Below are 18,735 nucleotides of genomic sequence, written 5' to 3'. Positions count from 1 at the left end.
GGGTTGCCGGTTCGATCCCCGACCAGTCCACCACGGCTGAAGTGCTCTTGAGCAAGGCACCTAACCCCTCACTGCTCCCCGAGCGCCGCTGGTTGGGCAGGCAGCTCACTGCTCTGGGTTGTGTGATTCACCTCACTGTGTGTTCACTGTGTGCTGTGTGTTCACTAATTCGGTTAAATTGGGTTAAATGCAGAGAACTGAATTTCCCTCACGGGATCAAAAAAGTATATATTCTATTCTATTCTATTCTAGCTAAAGGTGGCCCAATAAAATATTACAGCTTTTTTGGCCAGGCAGTGTAGCCTACTTTACAGTGTTCAGAGACCATATGCTATCGTGATGTCATAATAGCATTGAAATACATAAAGGCTCTGTTTACAAGAATTGAATAATATCTTTAGGTCCCTTCAGGGTGCCTCTTTTTGTGACTGCCATCCAGCAGTAGGGAAAGCAGGAGGAAGAGCAGCTTCACCATCAGGTAAGAGTAAAGCCTGTGAAACACAATTGTTCAAATGAAGGTTTTTAGACTTCTCTAGAATGGGATAGAGAGCTTAAAATCAGGCCAATGATGGTGTTCTTAAGGCTGACTGAGGATTTATGGTTATGTTTTATTATATATGGGGCAACTGTTTGAGCAATGTTGCTGGGGATTGTTCCTCATTGTTGTGATTTTTGCTATTTTCCTGTTGATATTGGCCAACAACTTCTGGAGAACTTTTATCGCCACGAGGCAAATCATCATGATAATCCAATCAGAATAAATCTGGTTATGTGGTTGCCCAGCAACATTGCTTAAGGATTTGCATCATGTATCATCACCTGCAGTCATCATTAGTTCATTTTCTGTGGTAAAATCCCAGCTTCGCAATGGGTGTGAACTTTAAATGTCTTTCCAGGAAATTGATGTACTTAATGAATTATTCATAACCAGGAATTGCTGTCAACTGAGATCATATTTTGATTAAATAAGTAGTTTCAGGAATGCAGTATTTCCCCATATGTGTCATATCATGCAAAAGGGTCTGTAGGAAGTCTTTAATCTGAATTGTCTTTGACGTTTGAAGCACCCTCTGTTCCAAGCAAGATAGTAATACATTTAGCAATACAGTTAGTGTTAGTGAAAATATACTACGCTGTACTGTAGAAACGCTAATGCTAACAATAAGTTAATTCATCTGTTCACTGCTTACACCACAAATGCTTACTGTCTTGTTTATATCATCCTCATTGTAAATATGTGGACATGTAGCTTTTACCACTGACGTGTCATTTTTCTGATGAGTGCTCTGGGATCCGTATGATATGAAAAGTAAGCATCCTGCTGAGCCATAGAGAATGGGCCTGTGCAGCTCTGCGCAGTATAATTGTGTACTAAGAGGTGCTCAGGTGAGGTGCTGGGCTCAGCAGATGAGATGAGAGGGGTTATTCTCCCCTCCGCTCCCCAGCGAGTGAGTGTTCCTCTATGTCTCTGGGGAGTGGGCCAGCTCAGACAGCACCAAGATCTGCTGGTCCAGTGTCATATTTTGGGGTGTACAGTGTTGAAATGTTTCTGTAAAATACACTTGATCTTTGTGACAATTTTGTGAAAATGTGAACATCAATACTGCATCCGTATGACGGTTCAGTATGCAAATCAAGTTCCACAGAGGAATAATGTATTCCAAGTGTTTAATCAGATTCTTTCATGGTCATTCATTAAAAGTAAGGAAGTAAACAACAAATAGCCTAGTGCCACATCAGACTGTCCCAAACTGGTTGTACAGCAGATGTGCAGTCAGCATGAACTGGTTGTTCCAGGTGAGCTAAAGTAAAGAACAGCAGTTCCCGTCACTGCTTTGTTCTTAGTCACCTGATTAGAGTGGAATGTTGGTTTCAGGAAGACAAAACAGACTGGCTGCCTTTTAAAACCTCAGTCAAGAGACAGGACTTGACAACGCACAGCTCCTCCTGCAAGGTAAGATACGTGACCTATACATTTTAAGATATCTTTGATGTTCATATCCACCTTTTGATCCTGGTACTTTTGGTACTTTTCTGTGTTAGAGGCATCAGAAACATCATCTATCTGTCATTTCATCGTTTATGTGGTTTTCATGACAGATTTAAAAGTAATAATTTCAAAGAAATTATGTTTTTTTGTCATTGATACAACACTAACAAATGACAGTTCAATTTAAAAAAGTAGAATAAACATCATTAAAAAGCGTTATGCTCTGTCCAGACATATAGCCTACTGTATGCTTAAAAAAAAAAAAAAACAACCAATGAAACTTTCTTGGTTCTGACTAGTGAGTTATTGAACAAATACCAACTACCAGAAAGTGTTCTTTATTCCCAGTAACAAACTGAATAGGTATATATATTTAAAAAGATAAATAAGATAATGACCATTTGATTTGGGATGGAAAATTACTTAACTTCATATAGCCCTGTTAATGCACTGTTTTAGTGCAATATTTTGAGTGACATGTTTTTCCCCCTCTCTGACCTGGCGAGTGAGAATTCCAACGAGAGAGATGATCTGTCAACATCTGTCTTGTAGCAGAAACCATGTCATACTCTTTTGTGTAGTCTTATCTGACACAAATTCCTGTACACGCCTCCAATCTCCAAATTGGACAATTGTAACTGGCCTGCCTGCGTGTGTAGTAAGATTGTTACAACTGATTCGGAATACTGTAGCACTGCTGGTCTTTATTTAGCCAAAGAAAACATGTAACTCCTCTTCCACTGTTCATTCACTCTATGCTTCTAGACAAAGAAACATCCATATGACAATTACATCGCAAAGGCCATTGTCCCTGGAGCAACTCGAGTGCCATGGTTAAGTGCCATGCCCAAGGACACAAAGGCGAAAGCCAAGAATTGAACCAACAACTTTTCACACTGCTGCATACTAGTCCAGCTCCTTAACCACTACACTACAGTTTCTTCAGCACAGCTTTTTTATCATAGCTGACTACTTAGTGTAGGGTGACCAGACGTCCCCGTTTTTGGTTAACTATCTCTGTGAAAATACAGAAAAACTATGTCCCTGTTTGCTGAAGATAAAACTTGTACGTATTTTAATCAGATTGATAGTCAAACTGAATACGTCCCCGTTTTTTTCCCCCACATTTTTGGAATTATGTCCCCGGTTTTGGTCTCGGACATCTGGTCACCTCAACTTAGTCGTCATTCTCTTTTCCATCCATAGTCTCTGCTGCTGGGGATCACCTGTCCTCTTCCACTGATCAGCCATGTCTGTGTCGGAAAGCTCCCTCCTGCCTAAGACCCTGCGCCAGCACTACCTCTCGCTTCCCCAGGGCAAGAACTGCCAGGTGACCTATGTGTGGATCGACGGCTCCGGGGAGGGCCTGCGGAACAAGACCCGAACCCTGGAGGAAGAGCCCAAGAGCATCGCTGGTAAGAGGACAGCACACTTGAAGGGACAGGGGTGGTTACCTCAACTCTCTTTGAACATCTTGGGAAAGCATTATCAAAGCTGATGATGCATGGGGCAACTTTTTGAGCAATATTGCTGGGCAATGACATGACAGGAAAATCACAATCGTCTAATCATAATAAATGGAACTGGTTATGTGGTTGCCCGACAACATTGCTCACAGAGATGCCCATGTATCATCACCTTTACTGGTTTATGGTACTCAGCCATTTCCTTACTATCATTCATTAGTGGGTGTTATAATCCCTTGTGCCAAGCTACATCAGAAGCAAATGGTGTCTACCACCTCTTTTACTTTCATTTCTATATCTGTTCTGTGTTCTGTTTTACTTTCACTATCTGTCTTTCTGAGTCTGTGGGTGCCTCTCATTCATCTTTTTTTTACATCCTCCCTTCCTTCCTCGGTCCTCGTTCCCACTGATCTAGACAAAGAATGATGGGGCGGCAACAATGGGATAGTCAATCCAGTGTTAGTTAAAGATCAGTGGAAACGACCTTGGAGGACCGAGCATCGAGGATCGAGGATCGAAGAGAGACGTTGAGAGGCAAAATTTATCCCATGCTTATATTTCATTCCATCCTGTCTGTATTTACTGGAACTCTTATGTCTGAAACTGTGGTGTAGTCTAGTTTGCTGCGGCGTCGGGACCTTATTACCACTTCGAACGTGCATTATTTTCCTATAAACGCACGGCGCGTTGTTGATTATCCCTTACATGTACTGTACAGTAGTAGTTAGCTGTAGTGGGTATACTGTGATCAACCCCAAATGTTGACACGTACCCTTGCCTGTTTTAAGTGAGTGTACTGAGATGGTGATGCTATTCACTGTCGGTGAGTATACAGTGTAGTCCTGCCTCCTGCGTATCACGTAGATAACACCGCTGGTCTGAAATCCTTCTCACTTCCATGTGTGCCTTGCTTTGCTGTAGACATCCCTGAATGGAACTTTGATGGCTCCAGCACAGACCAGGCAGAAGGCTCCAACAGCGACATGTTTCTCATCCCTGTCTGCATGTTCAGGGACCCCTTCACCTTGGACCCCAACAAACTTGTCCTGTGTGAGGTTCTCAAGTATAACCGCAAGCCTGCAGGTACTAACAGTAAAAGGCAATTCCATCTCAACACTTCTCTTGTGTTTACTTTTATAGTGAGGACAGTGCAGTGTGGAGTGCTCTTACTTCACAATCACCTTTCACTGAAACTGTATCTCAGTCAACATTGTCCAACATCTGGTTAGATGGTAGTCCTGTAGCATCTTTTCTGTCCAGAAGACACTCGCCATCAGATGCTCCCCGTTCATACTTAAGTACTGTTGCAATCCTTGTTTTGTATGCAGAGACAAACCACCGTCGCAAATGCAATCAGGTGATGGAGAAGGTCAAAGATGAGCACCCATGGTTCGGGATGGAGCAGGAGTACACCCTCCTAGGGATAAACGGACACCCGTACGGCTGGCCCGAAAATGGCTTCCCTGGGCCCCAGGGTGAGTGCGTGGCTCCCTGATGATGAATCAGAGTGGAGCGGAGTGGAGGGTCATTTTCTGAAGAGCTCTGTCACAAAAGGGTGATGACGCAGAGCAGCTCTCAGGAGCATGTGGAGAGTTGCTGTGGGTGGATCATCATGATGCTTTTGATCTCCATATGGACACATATTGGCCACTGAAGCACCTAGTTTATTCAAGGAAAAAATCAAATTTGCTGTTTTATCCTGTTTCTTTTTTTCAGTGAGCTTATACAGTATCTAGTGAGCAATATAGTGCACCTAGCTTTAGCACATGCTGTTGTGTGTTTGCATAAATAATTTTATAATATATAAATAGATGCATTTATATCTTAATTCAAACATTGTATATCTATTTGAAACTGATTTTGAACCTCTTGAACTTCTTCAGGACCATACTACTGTGGAGTGGGAGCTAACTGTGCCTATGGCAGAGACATTGTAGAGTGCCACTACAAGGCCTGCCTCTATGCCGGAGTGAAGATCTGTGGCACCAATGCTGAAGTCATGCCCTCACAGGTAGATCACTCTGTCATCATTACCTCATCTGACAGACTAGAGGTTAAAAGCATTCATCATCTTTGCAGGGAGAAAGTTCATTTCAAGCAGACACATGAGGATTTCTGAACATATCATAGATACTGTATATTAGATGTTTTATGCTACTAGATCATTCTGGATAGGTCATTTGGAAGTTCATGGTAGATCAATCATTCATTCCTCTTTGTAATACCTGCTATCTTCCTGCCCATTTACATTCTCCAAAGGTTATTGAAAGCATCCGTTAAAACCAAAGATTAACCGGAGTCAAATTCCTTGTTTGTTTACGCAAACCTGGTCAATAAAGCTGATTCTGATTCTGTTTCTGATTCTGATTCTGATTGTGATTTGCTGTTCCTCTCCCTGCAGTGGGAGTTCCAGGTTGGTCCATCAGAGGGGATAGACATGGGAGACCATCTGTGGATGGCCCGGTTCCTGCTGCATCGGGTCTGTGAGGACTTTGGGGTGGTTGCCTCTCTGGACCCCAAACCCATGAAAGGGAACTGGAACGGTGCTGGTTGTCACACCAACTTCAGCACGGAAGCAATGAGAGAAGAGGGGGGACTGCAGTGAGTGTGAAATCATATCGAAGTCACTGACACTCACAGCAATATCACTATTGCATGCAATCTTGAACTATGTTCACAGAAAAAAATACATTGGCTAACCATTATAATCTACAGTACTTGATCCATAGCCATATTCACATGCTAAACCAATCCTTTTATTTGACAGACACATTGAAGACGCCATTGAGAAACTCAGCAGCAAACACAAAGAGCACATCCGTGTGTACGATCCTCGTGGTGGCCTGGACAACATGAGACGCCTCACTGGCAAGCACGAGACATCCAGCATTGAGGACTTCTCTGCCGGCGTGGCTAATCGCGGGGCCAGTATCAGAATCCCGCGTCAGGTCGGTCAGGATAAATGTGGGTACTTCGAGGACAGGCGACCTTCCGCGAACTGTGACCCGTATGCGGTCACTGGCGCAATAGCTCGCACCTGCCTCCTGCCCGAAGAGGAAAATGACGAAGAGGCTTGAGGAAATGCAGGGATCTATGTAACAGTTCATTAAAATCAAAACATGAATTTAGCCAGCACCTTGCCTCTCTTTGGCCAGTAAATAAATAGCCTAAATATGGCCTTTTTGATCACAGATACATTTATATATTTTGGTGTATATTTAAGTGTAAGTTAATGGATGGTATGTACAGTAGAGTTGCAGGTAGAGTTGATTTTAGATGTAGGCCTTATGGAATGCCTAAAAAACCTTCATGGTTTCAGGTCACCTTCATGTTTGTATCTTACACTTACGATGTGCTCGTTGTAATACTGCAAATGATATTGCCTGACATGCAGGCTAGCTATATAGTTCAACTGGTGGTGGTATTTATATTTCAGTATAACTGGTGGTGGTATTTATAATAAATCTTCATCTAGGATGAGACATTTCTTGGATTTCCCCCCGACACTGCACTGTGCCTACTTCAGAGTGCACTGCTCCCACCTGTTTTGGCCTACCATCAAATGCTTGACCTCTTTAGAAAGCGGAAACCCTGTAGTTTATTATGAAACAGTCAGAATGAATGTGTGCTGTACTGGCACACAGAGAATTACAGAGGTTAGAATATTGTTGTTGTTGTTTTTTTCTACCGGGTTACAAAAATCTGTGAACTAACCACATTATTTGTAAGGGTCTGTCCATGTGTTTGGCAATATGCCTATGGTGACTCCACATATCTTTTGGTTACCCAAAATGCATACTGACATTAAAAAGCTTACTGTATGTGAACCTGTTGATATAAGAATACACCGATTTGATTATACTGTATGTCAGGGTTTCCGATATAGAATGACTACACAAAATTTGGAATAATTACACAAAAGTCTCTATTTTTGTTATCTTTTGTTGGTTCAATGGGTGTGTGCTCCAGATGGACTATACATCTGCACAACTTATATTGGCTAAAACAACATGAATATTCTATTAGAGTCAGTGGATTACTGTGGAAATGTCAAGACCCAATATGCTGCATCTGTTCATTGCTAAGGATATGCACTGCAGCTAGAAGGTTGGGAAGCACCAAAGGCGGAGGAGGGGGGAGAGGGCATTGACAATGTAAAGCACTATTACAGATTGTACATGAAAAAGGTTGTCATTCAAGCTTTCAAATGGTGTATAATATTACTATGCTATGGCAATATGGTGCATGCAATTGATTTAGGATGTTTTGGGGGAGGTGGGGGGGGGGGGGGGGGGGGGGGGTCATGGAAGGATATGTGCTGTTAATGTGAAAAATTGCAAAACAACAAAATACATGTGGTTTTTTTTTATGTGAGAGTGGGTTTGATGCGTTTTAGTTCAATGTTTACATTAACCAGTAACTACCTTATATATATATGGAAAAGTCCAGGCCTATACGTCCTCCAGTGATGGTTAGCCAACACTAACCCAACACTTACTCAATATAACCACAAGGTGTCAGTCCATCCTTACTCACATCTAAGTAATTTTGTGTTATGTCAAAAACATTTAAATAGGTGTGGTCAATTGTTTTTTGTCATTCTTTTATTTTTGTTTTGGACATTAGAACTTCATCTACCTAATAAATACCTATTGTCAACAAAATACTGTAATGTCCTTTGCTTTCATTTCCAAGTGGGAAATATAGACATTAGTTATTGACAGTCCTGTTTCAATATGCCACAACAGTTCATTGTTGTTTTAGTTGGTTGACAGATTAGATCATATTGGGCCTAAGGCTACATTTCATTCAAATATGATTTAAGTATTTATGTTCAATACTGACTCATTTGAATGTCAATGGCTTATTTCTAATGTCATCAAAGACACAGTATGACTTAAATCATGGTAGCCCAGAATTTATCCACTTAGCCATTCCATGGAAATGTTATTATTTCTCAGCTGTTTCGTTAATTTTACAAAGGACAATATTTTGCACACAGCGGGAGAAAGGGAGAGAGAGGGAGTACATGACCCTGAGTGTCTTGCTTTGAGTATTAAACACAATTGGAGAGAGTTTAATATAAGCGTATAAGTTTGCATGCTATCATTAAAGTCGCCGTGATATTGTTTATTCTGTCGTTTATTATAATATCATAATTTATGTTTCTTTCTGCCTTAACATCATGAGATAAATGTAGATTTTGACATTGAATAGACACCAGAAAATGTATTGCTGGCGTTTGTAAATATTTAAGGGTAAGGGTGGATGGATGCAGGGAAGAGACCACCCTGATCTGAATGAATGAATCAAATGTTATCGTAATGACGTCAACGCAGGGCCACTGCCATGAGAAACGGGGTGGAGAAGGGAGCGCGTGCTGCAGGTGGGACGCTCTTGCGCCGCTTTGGTCGCACTCCTGCTCAGACTCAATCCGAGTAGTGAGCGCGTCGGTAAGGGACAGGCATTCACGGCAAAATGGGCAAGCTCCACGAATTCGACATTACTTTCACTAATAATAAAGTGGTTTACAGCCCCGGAGAATCGATATCAGGATGCGTGAAGATCACATGTAGCGGCTCCCTGAAATACATAGGTAAGAGATTGCCATGGCACATTTGCATTATGCGACGCAGAATTGTTTCATTTGAGCGTTTAACAACACTTAGAGGTCAGATCATTATTTATCCATAAAAGCTATCCATGCGCAACAATGCTTTTTATCCTTACCCACGTTATCAGAAGGGAACGTTGTTAACAAGTGAGTGTCTCAGAAAATCAAGTAGACTGTGATAGGTTACACGGGAGGACAACCAAATCTTTTACAGGCTCGTAGTGGTTAGGTTATAGGCAGTTTTCGTGTTTTTTTGTTTTGTTGTTGTGACATTCGACAATCAATTCATGTCCTGTCAGGGTTTTGTTTTCGCTGTGCCTCTTGAGCGTTACATCCTGTCTCTCATCCTGTTTTTTCACCTTTTTGTTGTTCTCTTGCTTTCTACTGTTACGATCGGTAAGCAACATGCGACATCTAGTCAACTTGCTCTTCGAGCTTAGCCTATAGCTTATCAGGCGTTCTTAGAGCGGATTCAACAGCGGCTTCAACAGGTGTGACTGTTGAAGAAAAATGTATATAGGCTACTTTATGCGTTAAGTAACAACAGTTGTATGGAGTAAGGGATCCCCACAGACCGTTTAAGCCGAAAACCTCATCCCCCTGGCCTGGAGGAGGGTACTTAGTTTAGGAAGTAGATCAGGATAGGAACGCGATCATGACCACAGTTAAGTTAAACATGAACAAAGAAGGCATTGTGTTTACAGCGTGGAAATCATCGTATTGTTTTAGACATAGATCTAGGAAACCTTATATATTTTCCAACAGGGTCACATTCCTTGAATACCTTAGCCCTGTCACCATTGACTACCAAGTTAATGGTGTTAACCAAAAGACAATTTGGGTAAAAAATAAACAAAACAGTTTTATGGGGTAGATTTAGAAATCAGTAAATTCCAAGTTTTCGCAGTTTGAGGCGGAGACTGAGGCATCACAAGTCCTCTACATAGACTTAGACTTACTAGTAGCAAGATATACTACAGTATACTGTACCTAATGAGATTACTCTTGTTGTAGATGGATGTTGGTTCAACAGTAAATAACTGCATGTCACCCCCCCCCCCCCCCCACACACACACACACACACACACCCAAACCATACATGGAACACACATGCCCGTCATTCTCTCTCTCTCTTTCTCTCTGTCTCTCTCTACACACACACACACACACACACACACACACACACACACACACACACACAAACACTGGTCTAAGTCAGTAGGTCAAATTACAAACAAGTGGAAACAAACTTCATGACCTCTGGTAATTCTCAATGGCAGTGTATTGTCAGTATGGAATCAGTATATGATTCATCTCATTCCTCTTGAGCTTTGGAGAGTTAAAATGCAGACATTGTGAAAATATGCAGTCCTTTCTCTACTCCCTGATGTCTCTTATCTAGTCCAGTGTGCAATTTAATTTCATTCCTTGTGGAACTAGCTCCTGACGTCGGGCCAGATTTTTTACAGCTCGTGGCACCACACCCCCCTCTCCATGTCAGAATGTGCCCGGGCAGGCGATCGATGATGTCACTCCTAACTGAGTGACTGCTGGTGACATCACCCCCATCATTCTTTATTGTTCCATGCTGGAATCGATGATGTCAGTATCAATCCCCATTGACTTGCCCCTGTGTTTTGCGCATGGTGACTTTGACCTCCGTTAAGTTAGCCATATAAAGAAACTGAAGATCCCTTTCCTTCACACCCACGCGGATCAACACATTGAGGTCATGTATTGATCTTAAGGCGGATTCCCTGATCAAATAACATGAGACTTGAAGGTATGAAGATGTTCTGTCACTGCTGATTTGCACAGCTAAACTGGCTTTTTGACAGGTTCACTAAAACAGACAGGTCTTATTAAGGTTGAGTGAAGCGTGTTCAAAACAGTGTTTCTCTGTACGGAAGCCGAGCGTATGAGATGAGTTCTGGCTGAGTGGTTTTTAGGAAGCTGATGCTCTTAAGGTCAGTCAGGGTGTGTGCTGATGTTGTGGACATCTCTCTCCAGGGCCTTCCACTATGATGAAGACTGTGTTTTGAAGTATATTTCTTCTTCCCTTTCTGTTTTGCTTTAATGTGTGTGTGTAAAAATTGTGATATGTGAACATATTTGCAATACAGAATGCAGAAAACACTAATATATGCAAATATATATACAACATGCATACAATATATGCCTTCCCACCTTTCCCTCTCCCCTCTTGTTCCTCAATTAATTCGTCTCTCAAATGGAAAGTTCTCAGCCACAGCCTGTCAGATCACTTTCCAAATGAAGAGGGGAAAGGGGTCTCAAATTACCACTGCTACTCTCTGAAACATTGTGATTACGGGCTGTGAACTGTGCAATCTATCAACAGACTAGCTGAGGCCTCTAGTCTCTAGTCTTCCTTCTGGCTTTCACCCTGCCTGAGTTTGAGGAAGCTTGCTGAGGAAAGCTTTTGAGAGCGGCACATTTGGCTCACCAGGAGAACTGGCTCCATTTGAGTATTGTCTTTTGTCACCTCAGATCAGTCAGACAGTGTAAAAGAGACAGGTCTGCTATTCCTCCCTCGTTGGGTCTGTTGATGGTATGGCATCAGGCATCAGTCTTCATCAGGCACAGATTTGGCCCATCGGATAAGGAATTTTTTATTTTATTTTTATTTTTATTTAATTTTTGGATTAAAAGTGTACATATTAGCATGGCTTGTTGAAACACACCTGCATGCATGCACAAGAAAGTAAACACATTCGCTCTCACACATAACTCCATGGACTGTTGAGTGGCAAAACAAGAGCTGGAGGCATTGTAAAACTTCTGGATGTTTATTGACAAAAATAATAGACTCCAGGCCAAGAATAGCTAATGTCGGTGTTGATTTTTGTCTCCAGTTCAATATGAGACAAATGATATGGAGCCATTTTTATTCGTCGTTGACTTTGACTCTCACCTTTATCTGTGCCTGCTCGGACGAGACCCACCCCAGTTTATTTCTCATGATCAACTTTCTGTCTGTCTTTCTTTCTTTCTGTTATGGTCTGTCAGTTGAATCTATGTCATGTTTTGTTCCTTAAGTGTGCAGCAATTTCATCATAAGACATTTTGTCTCATGCCTTACTCTGTATTGCCTTCCCGCCCCTTCCTCTTTACACTTGACTGATGTGACAGCCTGCCCAGCCCCTCTTCTGAGCTTGATGATGCATGATAAATATACAGCATCTACACTGGCTGTTCCCTTAAGAGCTTTGTGTGTGTGTGCGACTGTGCGTGTGTGTGTGCACATATGTGTGTGTGTGTGTGTGTGTGTGTGTGTGTGTGTGTGTGTATGTGTGTGTACACGCCACTTGTAAGCCTTATGAGTATACTCCTGTGTGTCTTGTGTATTTACATTCAGTGGAGAGTGTGGTGTATCAGGTTACTAAGTAACACGCTCAATAAAGTCAGTGGACAGTGCCTGGGCGTCCACAGTCCTAGACGGTCTCCCTTGGTCAGCACTGGGGGGCCCTGGGATAGAGTGGTAGGCTACTACATGTATTACTAATGGAGAATGTATTGATTGGGTCAGAGAGCTCGGCACAGGTGAACACTGAACATCATTTTGGTCCAGCCTCATCCAAATTTAATTATTCTTGTCCATTGTTAAGGTTGTTGACATTTTGTTTTGCGTATTTTGTTTCAGAGCAAGTTATTGTATCTTTTTCTATTGGACCTGTCTTCCTCAAGCAAACACAGGGCAATAGATGTTCCTAATGATACAATAAGACCATGTGTGTAACCATGTTGTAAGCGTCATATTAACAACATTGAAAAGCACTCCGAGAGCGCAGACCTCTGCCAAACAACAACAAACAACCGCCTCCTGGATCCAGACGGTGATCCGGACCCCTTCCTGGGGTCATTTCAAACCTTTCCTGAAAAATTCATCGAAATCCATCCATAACATTTTGAGTTATCTTGCGAACAAACAGACAGACAGACAGACAAACTAAAAAAAACAAACAAACAAACAAACAAACCAGCCAACCAACAAACATACCCATGATGAATACATAACCTCCTTGGGGGAGGTAACTAAACTGAAAATATTATGCTGTTTTTATCTGTGCTTTATCATTGGGAGTGATGCGTTGTGTTTCCTTGGTCCTCATGGCTTGTACAGATATCCACTCTAATCCCGACCACAGCGTCCTGCTCATTTGCTTCCTCCCTGTCTGTCTGGCTTATGGTTCGTCTTCCAAAGAGCAGCTCCCACCGCAAGTGAGGCTTTCTCACTCATCCTTGAAAATGATTTTTAATGCAAGTCTGACACTTGCATTGACTGCTTCAATTCAGGTGTGAAAGTTGGGATGAGTTGCTGGAGTTGGCAAAGTTTTAAACCGTATAAGTACCGGTAACCTACCTATTGGAAGTTTTGAATGTCCTGTGACCCCCCCTCTGTCTCTCTCTCTCTCTCTCTCTCTCTCTCTGTCACTGCTTGATCTATGTCTGTTTGTAAATCTCTCCTCTTCCCTTCTCTCAGTTCTCATGTCTCTCCCATTGTCTAACTCTCGCTACTTAGTTTCCTCCTCTCTCATACACACTGACGTTACTGTGGATGCCATGTAACATGAGCCTATCAGTTTCACCGTGTGTTATTAAACCACAAAGCAAAATGGATTCCTGTTTGGCATGTGCAAACAGATACGTAAACATTCAGTGTGCCTTGGTGTTGATATGAAATCTCACCTTGTGTTAACAATGCCATGATAGGTTTACTTTGTCATGAAATCACCTAAAATAGCCCCCCCACCCCTCTCTTTCATGGTCTTACATGCATTAACCTGCATTGTGTGTGTGTGTGTGTGTGTGTGTGTGTGTGTGTGTGTGTGTGTGTTTATGTTACCCAAGATCACCTTTGATCTGGGTGGCCTCTTTATGGCTTTGTGTTATTGGTGTGAGAACAGGGCTTGTGTTGGTATCTGGTGATCTGGGTGACGTCCGGTCGCGCCTCGCTTATAAACTGTGTCAGAGGATGGGTGAGTCAGAGAAACACACTCCCAGGGTCTCCGGGCCACCTCACCTGTTCAGACCTGTGAGACTTTGGGCCGAGTGCTTGAGGAGCAGGGGTAGATGTTTGGAGTCTGGGTATAGCAGATCAAACAACAGATCAAGAGACTGTGCTTAGAGTTCCATATAAGCGTATGATTGAGGGCTTGCAGTCAGAGAGAGTTGAAATATCTGCACAGCTTTGTGTTGGGTACTTGAATAGCCCTCTTACCTTGGAAAGATTGCGATATTTGGACAGGCGCTTTATGAATGCCCTGTGTTCTTGCACACCCACAGTAGACTTCCGAGAAAGGTCACTCAACACATCCACTGAATACTAAAACGTTTCCTTCCCTGATGTTGGCTATGGCCTTGTATAGAGCCTATAGGGTTGTCATGATCCGGCCCAGGCTCTGAAGAACCTGTTCATGTTTTCCATGTGTTCTGTTGTGATTCTCTTTTGTCCGTGGTACTATGTTCCCCTGTTGATGCTACACTTCCTGGTTCTCTGTTGTTTGAGTTGATTCCAATCCACCTGCTCCCACTGACCCAATAGCCCTCACTATTTAAACCTTGCCTTGCTTTGCTGGTTTATTTTGTCAAGTATATGTAAGTGCTATGCAATGTGCTAGTGTGTTGTTGTTGTTTTTCATGCCAAGCCATGCTATGCCATGTCAAGTTAAGTCTGAAGTTAGCTTTTGTCAAGTCGAGTGTTGAATTTTGGACTTTGTTTTAGACTCTCTTTTTGCATTCTGAATTGGATCATGGAACACTGAATTCTGAATTCTGGATTCCGCTGTAATGTGGGCCAGTTTTCATGCCCATGTCATTTTCCTGTCTCGCTGTGTGACCAAGTTGCTCATGGCCTTGGTCAGCCCTGTTTATGTATTCCTAGGGACTGTTGCTTTATGAACGGAGATCCTTATTACTAATTTCTCATTTTAGACAAGGTCAAGGACATAATCCCACCTTAACTAACCTTTAACTACTCTGATAGCTGAATGTACGAGGCCCAGGAAAGCCTCCGAATGCCTTCCTTCCACACCCACTTCCTTAGGTCGCCACAGCGTCTTGCAGTCTTATCTCTCTCTTTGAGGCAGGCCACAGGTGTTCACACGCCCTGCTTTAACCCTCTGTCTGTGTGCAGTTTAGCGGAGCAAAGGCAGTTGGAGGCGAACTCTTCGAAAAAAAGGCGCTCTATAGAACCTATGGTTCCATTTTGAAAGATAATCAAAGGAACCCCTAAGGGTTCTTTAAAGCTTGCATGGTTCTATCACCCCAAGAACACTTTTTAAGAGTGGAGTGTGGACTAGGAAGCTCAGAAAATACGCCCTTCATTGGCACAGGCCTCCAGCCTTTTAGCACAGCACTTCCAGCCATTATTCAGTGTGCTGCGGTGGATGATCTCACCAGATGACCTCTGCATGCATGTGGGGAAGCTTCCCATTCAGTTGGCCATCAAGCCTGTAGTTGGAGTCTTAATCAGAGCTTTTATATCGTTTCATTGGCACAAGCTGTTCATTCGTGGTCTGCTGGTGGTGACAGGAGACATCATGGCCTCATCATGAATGGCCCATCTGCTACTCAACTCCATTTTGAGCTGAACTTGATGCTGTGTTTTCTGTCTGTAATATATGCATTCAGCATCAAAGATACCCTAGAGCATGTTGATGTGGAACACTTGTGTAAATAGTTTATTGTTTAATCAGGGACTTGATTGTTTCTGTTTCTGCTGTGCTGCCTCTGTGCCATTGTTCAGAAGTCAGACTTTTCTTGACAAATGACAATGACCAAGCATATGATGACTAAGAGCCTTCATTTACAGTAACAGTTCACCTCAGGAACAAATAGCCCCGCTGGATGTATGTTTAATCTGTGTGGACACAGAGGTTAAGTAGATTTCATAGTCCTATTTAATCCATGCATTGTTATTCCACATGAGTGCCTCTTATGCAGAAGCACAGCTCAGCCCAGTCACCTTCATACACACAGTAAACAACATTATCACAAAGCACTCCCAACATATGCACAACACACATTCATTAATACAAACACTCACATTTGTATGCCCCCTTGTAGAGTCCACAGTCTCTCTCTGTCTCTCTCTCTTTCTCTCATCTCTCTCACACACACATGCATATTTGGTACAGACATACTATGCACACACACACACACACACACACTCACATCACTTTTATCACTACACCACAGGCATAAGTGAAAGATCTCTGGAAAACCCCACACATGCACACAGAGAGAGGGAGAGAGAGAGAGAGAGAGAGAGAGAGACAGGGAGGGAGGGAGGGAGATCTTCTGCTGTTCTCCTGTCTTTGTTTCCTTTTTCTATGCAGTGACGCACATGCACACACAATGTGGAAAGGTTAGTCTGTAAGGTAAATTGAGAGATATTACAAGGCCAAGAGTTACAATTACACTGCTGTGATGCACCGATGATGAACCATTATAAAACCTTGTAAAAACATGCCTTGAATATTCATGATTGCGTCAAAGTTCAGCACAACAAAGTGCAGTTTGAACTTTGATATGGATGACATTTCCCCCCAATCTTGTGTGACTTCTTCCTTGCATACTATCAGCTCAGTTACATGAAGCATGTGCCATTATTTGACTTTCAGTGTGGTAGTCAACGATATTTTCGAACACACTCTTGGAAGAGAACCTCCTGTGTGGAATACTTTATGTTGTCTCGATCAGCTCGCTACAGGTTCAACTCTGTTGTCTATATCTAGAACCCTGGAAATCCAGGCGAGAACACAATTTGAATTGTGTCTGCAAGATACTCTGGCAATGAGCAATGATGCACGTTACATTTACCCCAACCATCGGGGGTAACCAATCAAATAGGTGTTTCTGATATAGGTGGGCCAAAGGCAAGCTAAACTGATGACAACAACACTGCATCATTCAAAGCCGGTACATATCGATCGTTGTGTTAATAATCTAATTGTGTCAAGGTCCGGAATCAGTCAGACAAAACATCGGTCGTACTGTTATCCGATTGTGTGTGCAGGGAGATTTTCAAATGCATGCTTGGTGCCTCCCCTCGAGTTGGGCCATTACGTTACTTGTGACCAGACCCTTAATCTGAAAGATTCCAGGGTATGGATTTACCCGGCTATATATCTAGTCAGAATGCTCCCCAAATCTTTGAGAAACTGTGTATAACCACGAGAAAGAGTTTGGTCTCTGTGTGTGTATTCCATACCAGAACCACTGCCACCCCTATATGCTTGTAGCATGTTGCCTGCATACACACACACACACACACACACCATGACACTGTCTGGCTGTTCAGTTGTCTGTGTGTGCTATGCTTCAAGCAGTCTAAATGTGTTTTGTCTGATAAGCTTATTCCGATTGTGTGTGATTACATGAGGTCTGCATAGTGGGCGCCAAATATCTCACATCCTCTGGTATTATACCTAGCCGATTATACTGTATCTCTTATTGTATCTTCTCACTCATACACACATGAGCCTGCACACACACACACACACACACACACACACACACACACACACACACGCACTATATCTCACTCCACACTTGAGTCTAACTGTGCAATCACAGCTGCGAGGGTGTGATTGCAGTCTCAGGCCTTGTGTGTGAGAGGGTAGAGTGTGTTTGCGTGTTTGTCAACAGCTCTCTCTCAGAGGAGGTTGTAGTTCTAAGCAAGCCATCAAAGAAGAGAGCAGAGGGAAAAACAGGTCACTGAATTTGTGATGTGTGTCTGTGTTGTTGTATCTGGTCTCTGTGTGTGTGTGTGTGTGCGTGTGTGTGTCTGTGTCTGTGTGTGTGTGTGTGTGTGTGTGTGTGTGTGTGTGTGTGTGTATTTGGTTGTGTGAGGATGGGGAGGAAAGGAATGTGATGCATTCCTCTGCACACTAGGCCTGCTGTCCTCAGTATTGCATTAGGGTAGACCATGTGAAGGCCGACTGTTCAGAACAAAGACAGGGCTAAGTGTGCAGGTGAGAAGTCCTCTGTGGTTCTCCATGTCACTCTGAGCACATGAGCTCAAAACTCACCTGACACAAGCTCTGCATGTTCGCGTGTGTGTGTATCTCGCCAGGTCCTTTTTGTGATTTCGTTTGTGTGCGTCTGCCTTGGCCGCTTGCGGTTACCTGGCGACAGGTTGTCAGGTCGCCACTCAGTCACTATTCAGGAGAAGAATGTGGTTTCCATGCCAGCGACTCGGAGATCATTGTGCAGCGGAGAGGCTGGCGAGGTATCTGCCGTCCTCTCCAGCGTCCTTGTTATCAGTGCCCTCGGCCAACAAAGAGCCCCTCTGGCGGACCGGGGAAGTGGGTTCACTACACCATTGATGATGCTCCACGTGAAGTCTTCCAGACAGTGGAGTAGAGATTTAAAATGGTGTAATGCGCTCAATGACTGTGTAGCCTGAACCCAGCCCATATCATCTGCTGTTTACGGTACAACTTGATAGAAAGAGACGGCAATTAGATAGTTTTGCTTTTCAAGTTGCGGGTTTCTGAGACAGCATGCAGCTCAGCCCAGTAAGTCATCGGTTCGGTCTGTTCGCCCTACTTTCAGTTTCTAATTCTCGTGCACCAGAATTTGACATTTCGATGCCAGAACTTACTCCCAAAATACTGCTCACTTAACACATGGGTATACTG

The 18,735-nt window shown here is 43.0% G+C and overlaps 2 protein-coding genes across 2 annotated transcripts in view; both read left to right on the top strand.

Moving 5' to 3' along the window:
* The first annotated feature begins 407 nt into the window (after positions 1-407).
* Positions 408-6,931, top strand: LOC134101122 (glutamine synthetase-like). The gene is made up of 8 exons (XM_062554709.1): positions 408-478; positions 1,877-1,954; positions 3,197-3,405; positions 4,378-4,539; positions 4,785-4,931; positions 5,340-5,467; positions 5,858-6,057; positions 6,224-6,931. Exons 3-8 carry the CDS (start codon positions 3,240-3,242, stop codon positions 6,531-6,533), a joined length of 1,113 nt encoding a protein of 370 aa, XP_062410693.1. The 5' UTR covers positions 408-478; positions 1,877-1,954; positions 3,197-3,239; the 3' UTR covers positions 6,534-6,931.
* A 1,894-nt stretch (positions 6,932-8,825) lies between these two features.
* arrdc1b (arrestin domain containing 1b) overlaps positions 8,826-18,735 on the top strand; it is a 50,416-nt gene continuing 40,506 nt past the window's right edge. Inside the window, exon 1 of the mRNA XM_062553455.1 lies at positions 8,826-9,052. Coding sequence (XP_062409439.1) covers positions 8,935-9,052 — 118 coding nt within the window. The 5' untranslated portion in view covers positions 8,826-8,934. The remainder of the gene's footprint in view (positions 9,053-18,735) is intronic.

The sequence above is a fragment of the Sardina pilchardus genome, chromosome 14 (assembly GCF_963854185.1).
Source record: "Sardina pilchardus chromosome 14, fSarPil1.1, whole genome shotgun sequence".
Classification (NCBI taxonomy): Eukaryota; Metazoa; Chordata; class Actinopteri; order Clupeiformes; family Clupeidae; genus Sardina; species Sardina pilchardus.
Note: the sequence above shows the minus strand (reverse complement) of the source record. Positions and strands in the feature narration are given on the sequence as shown.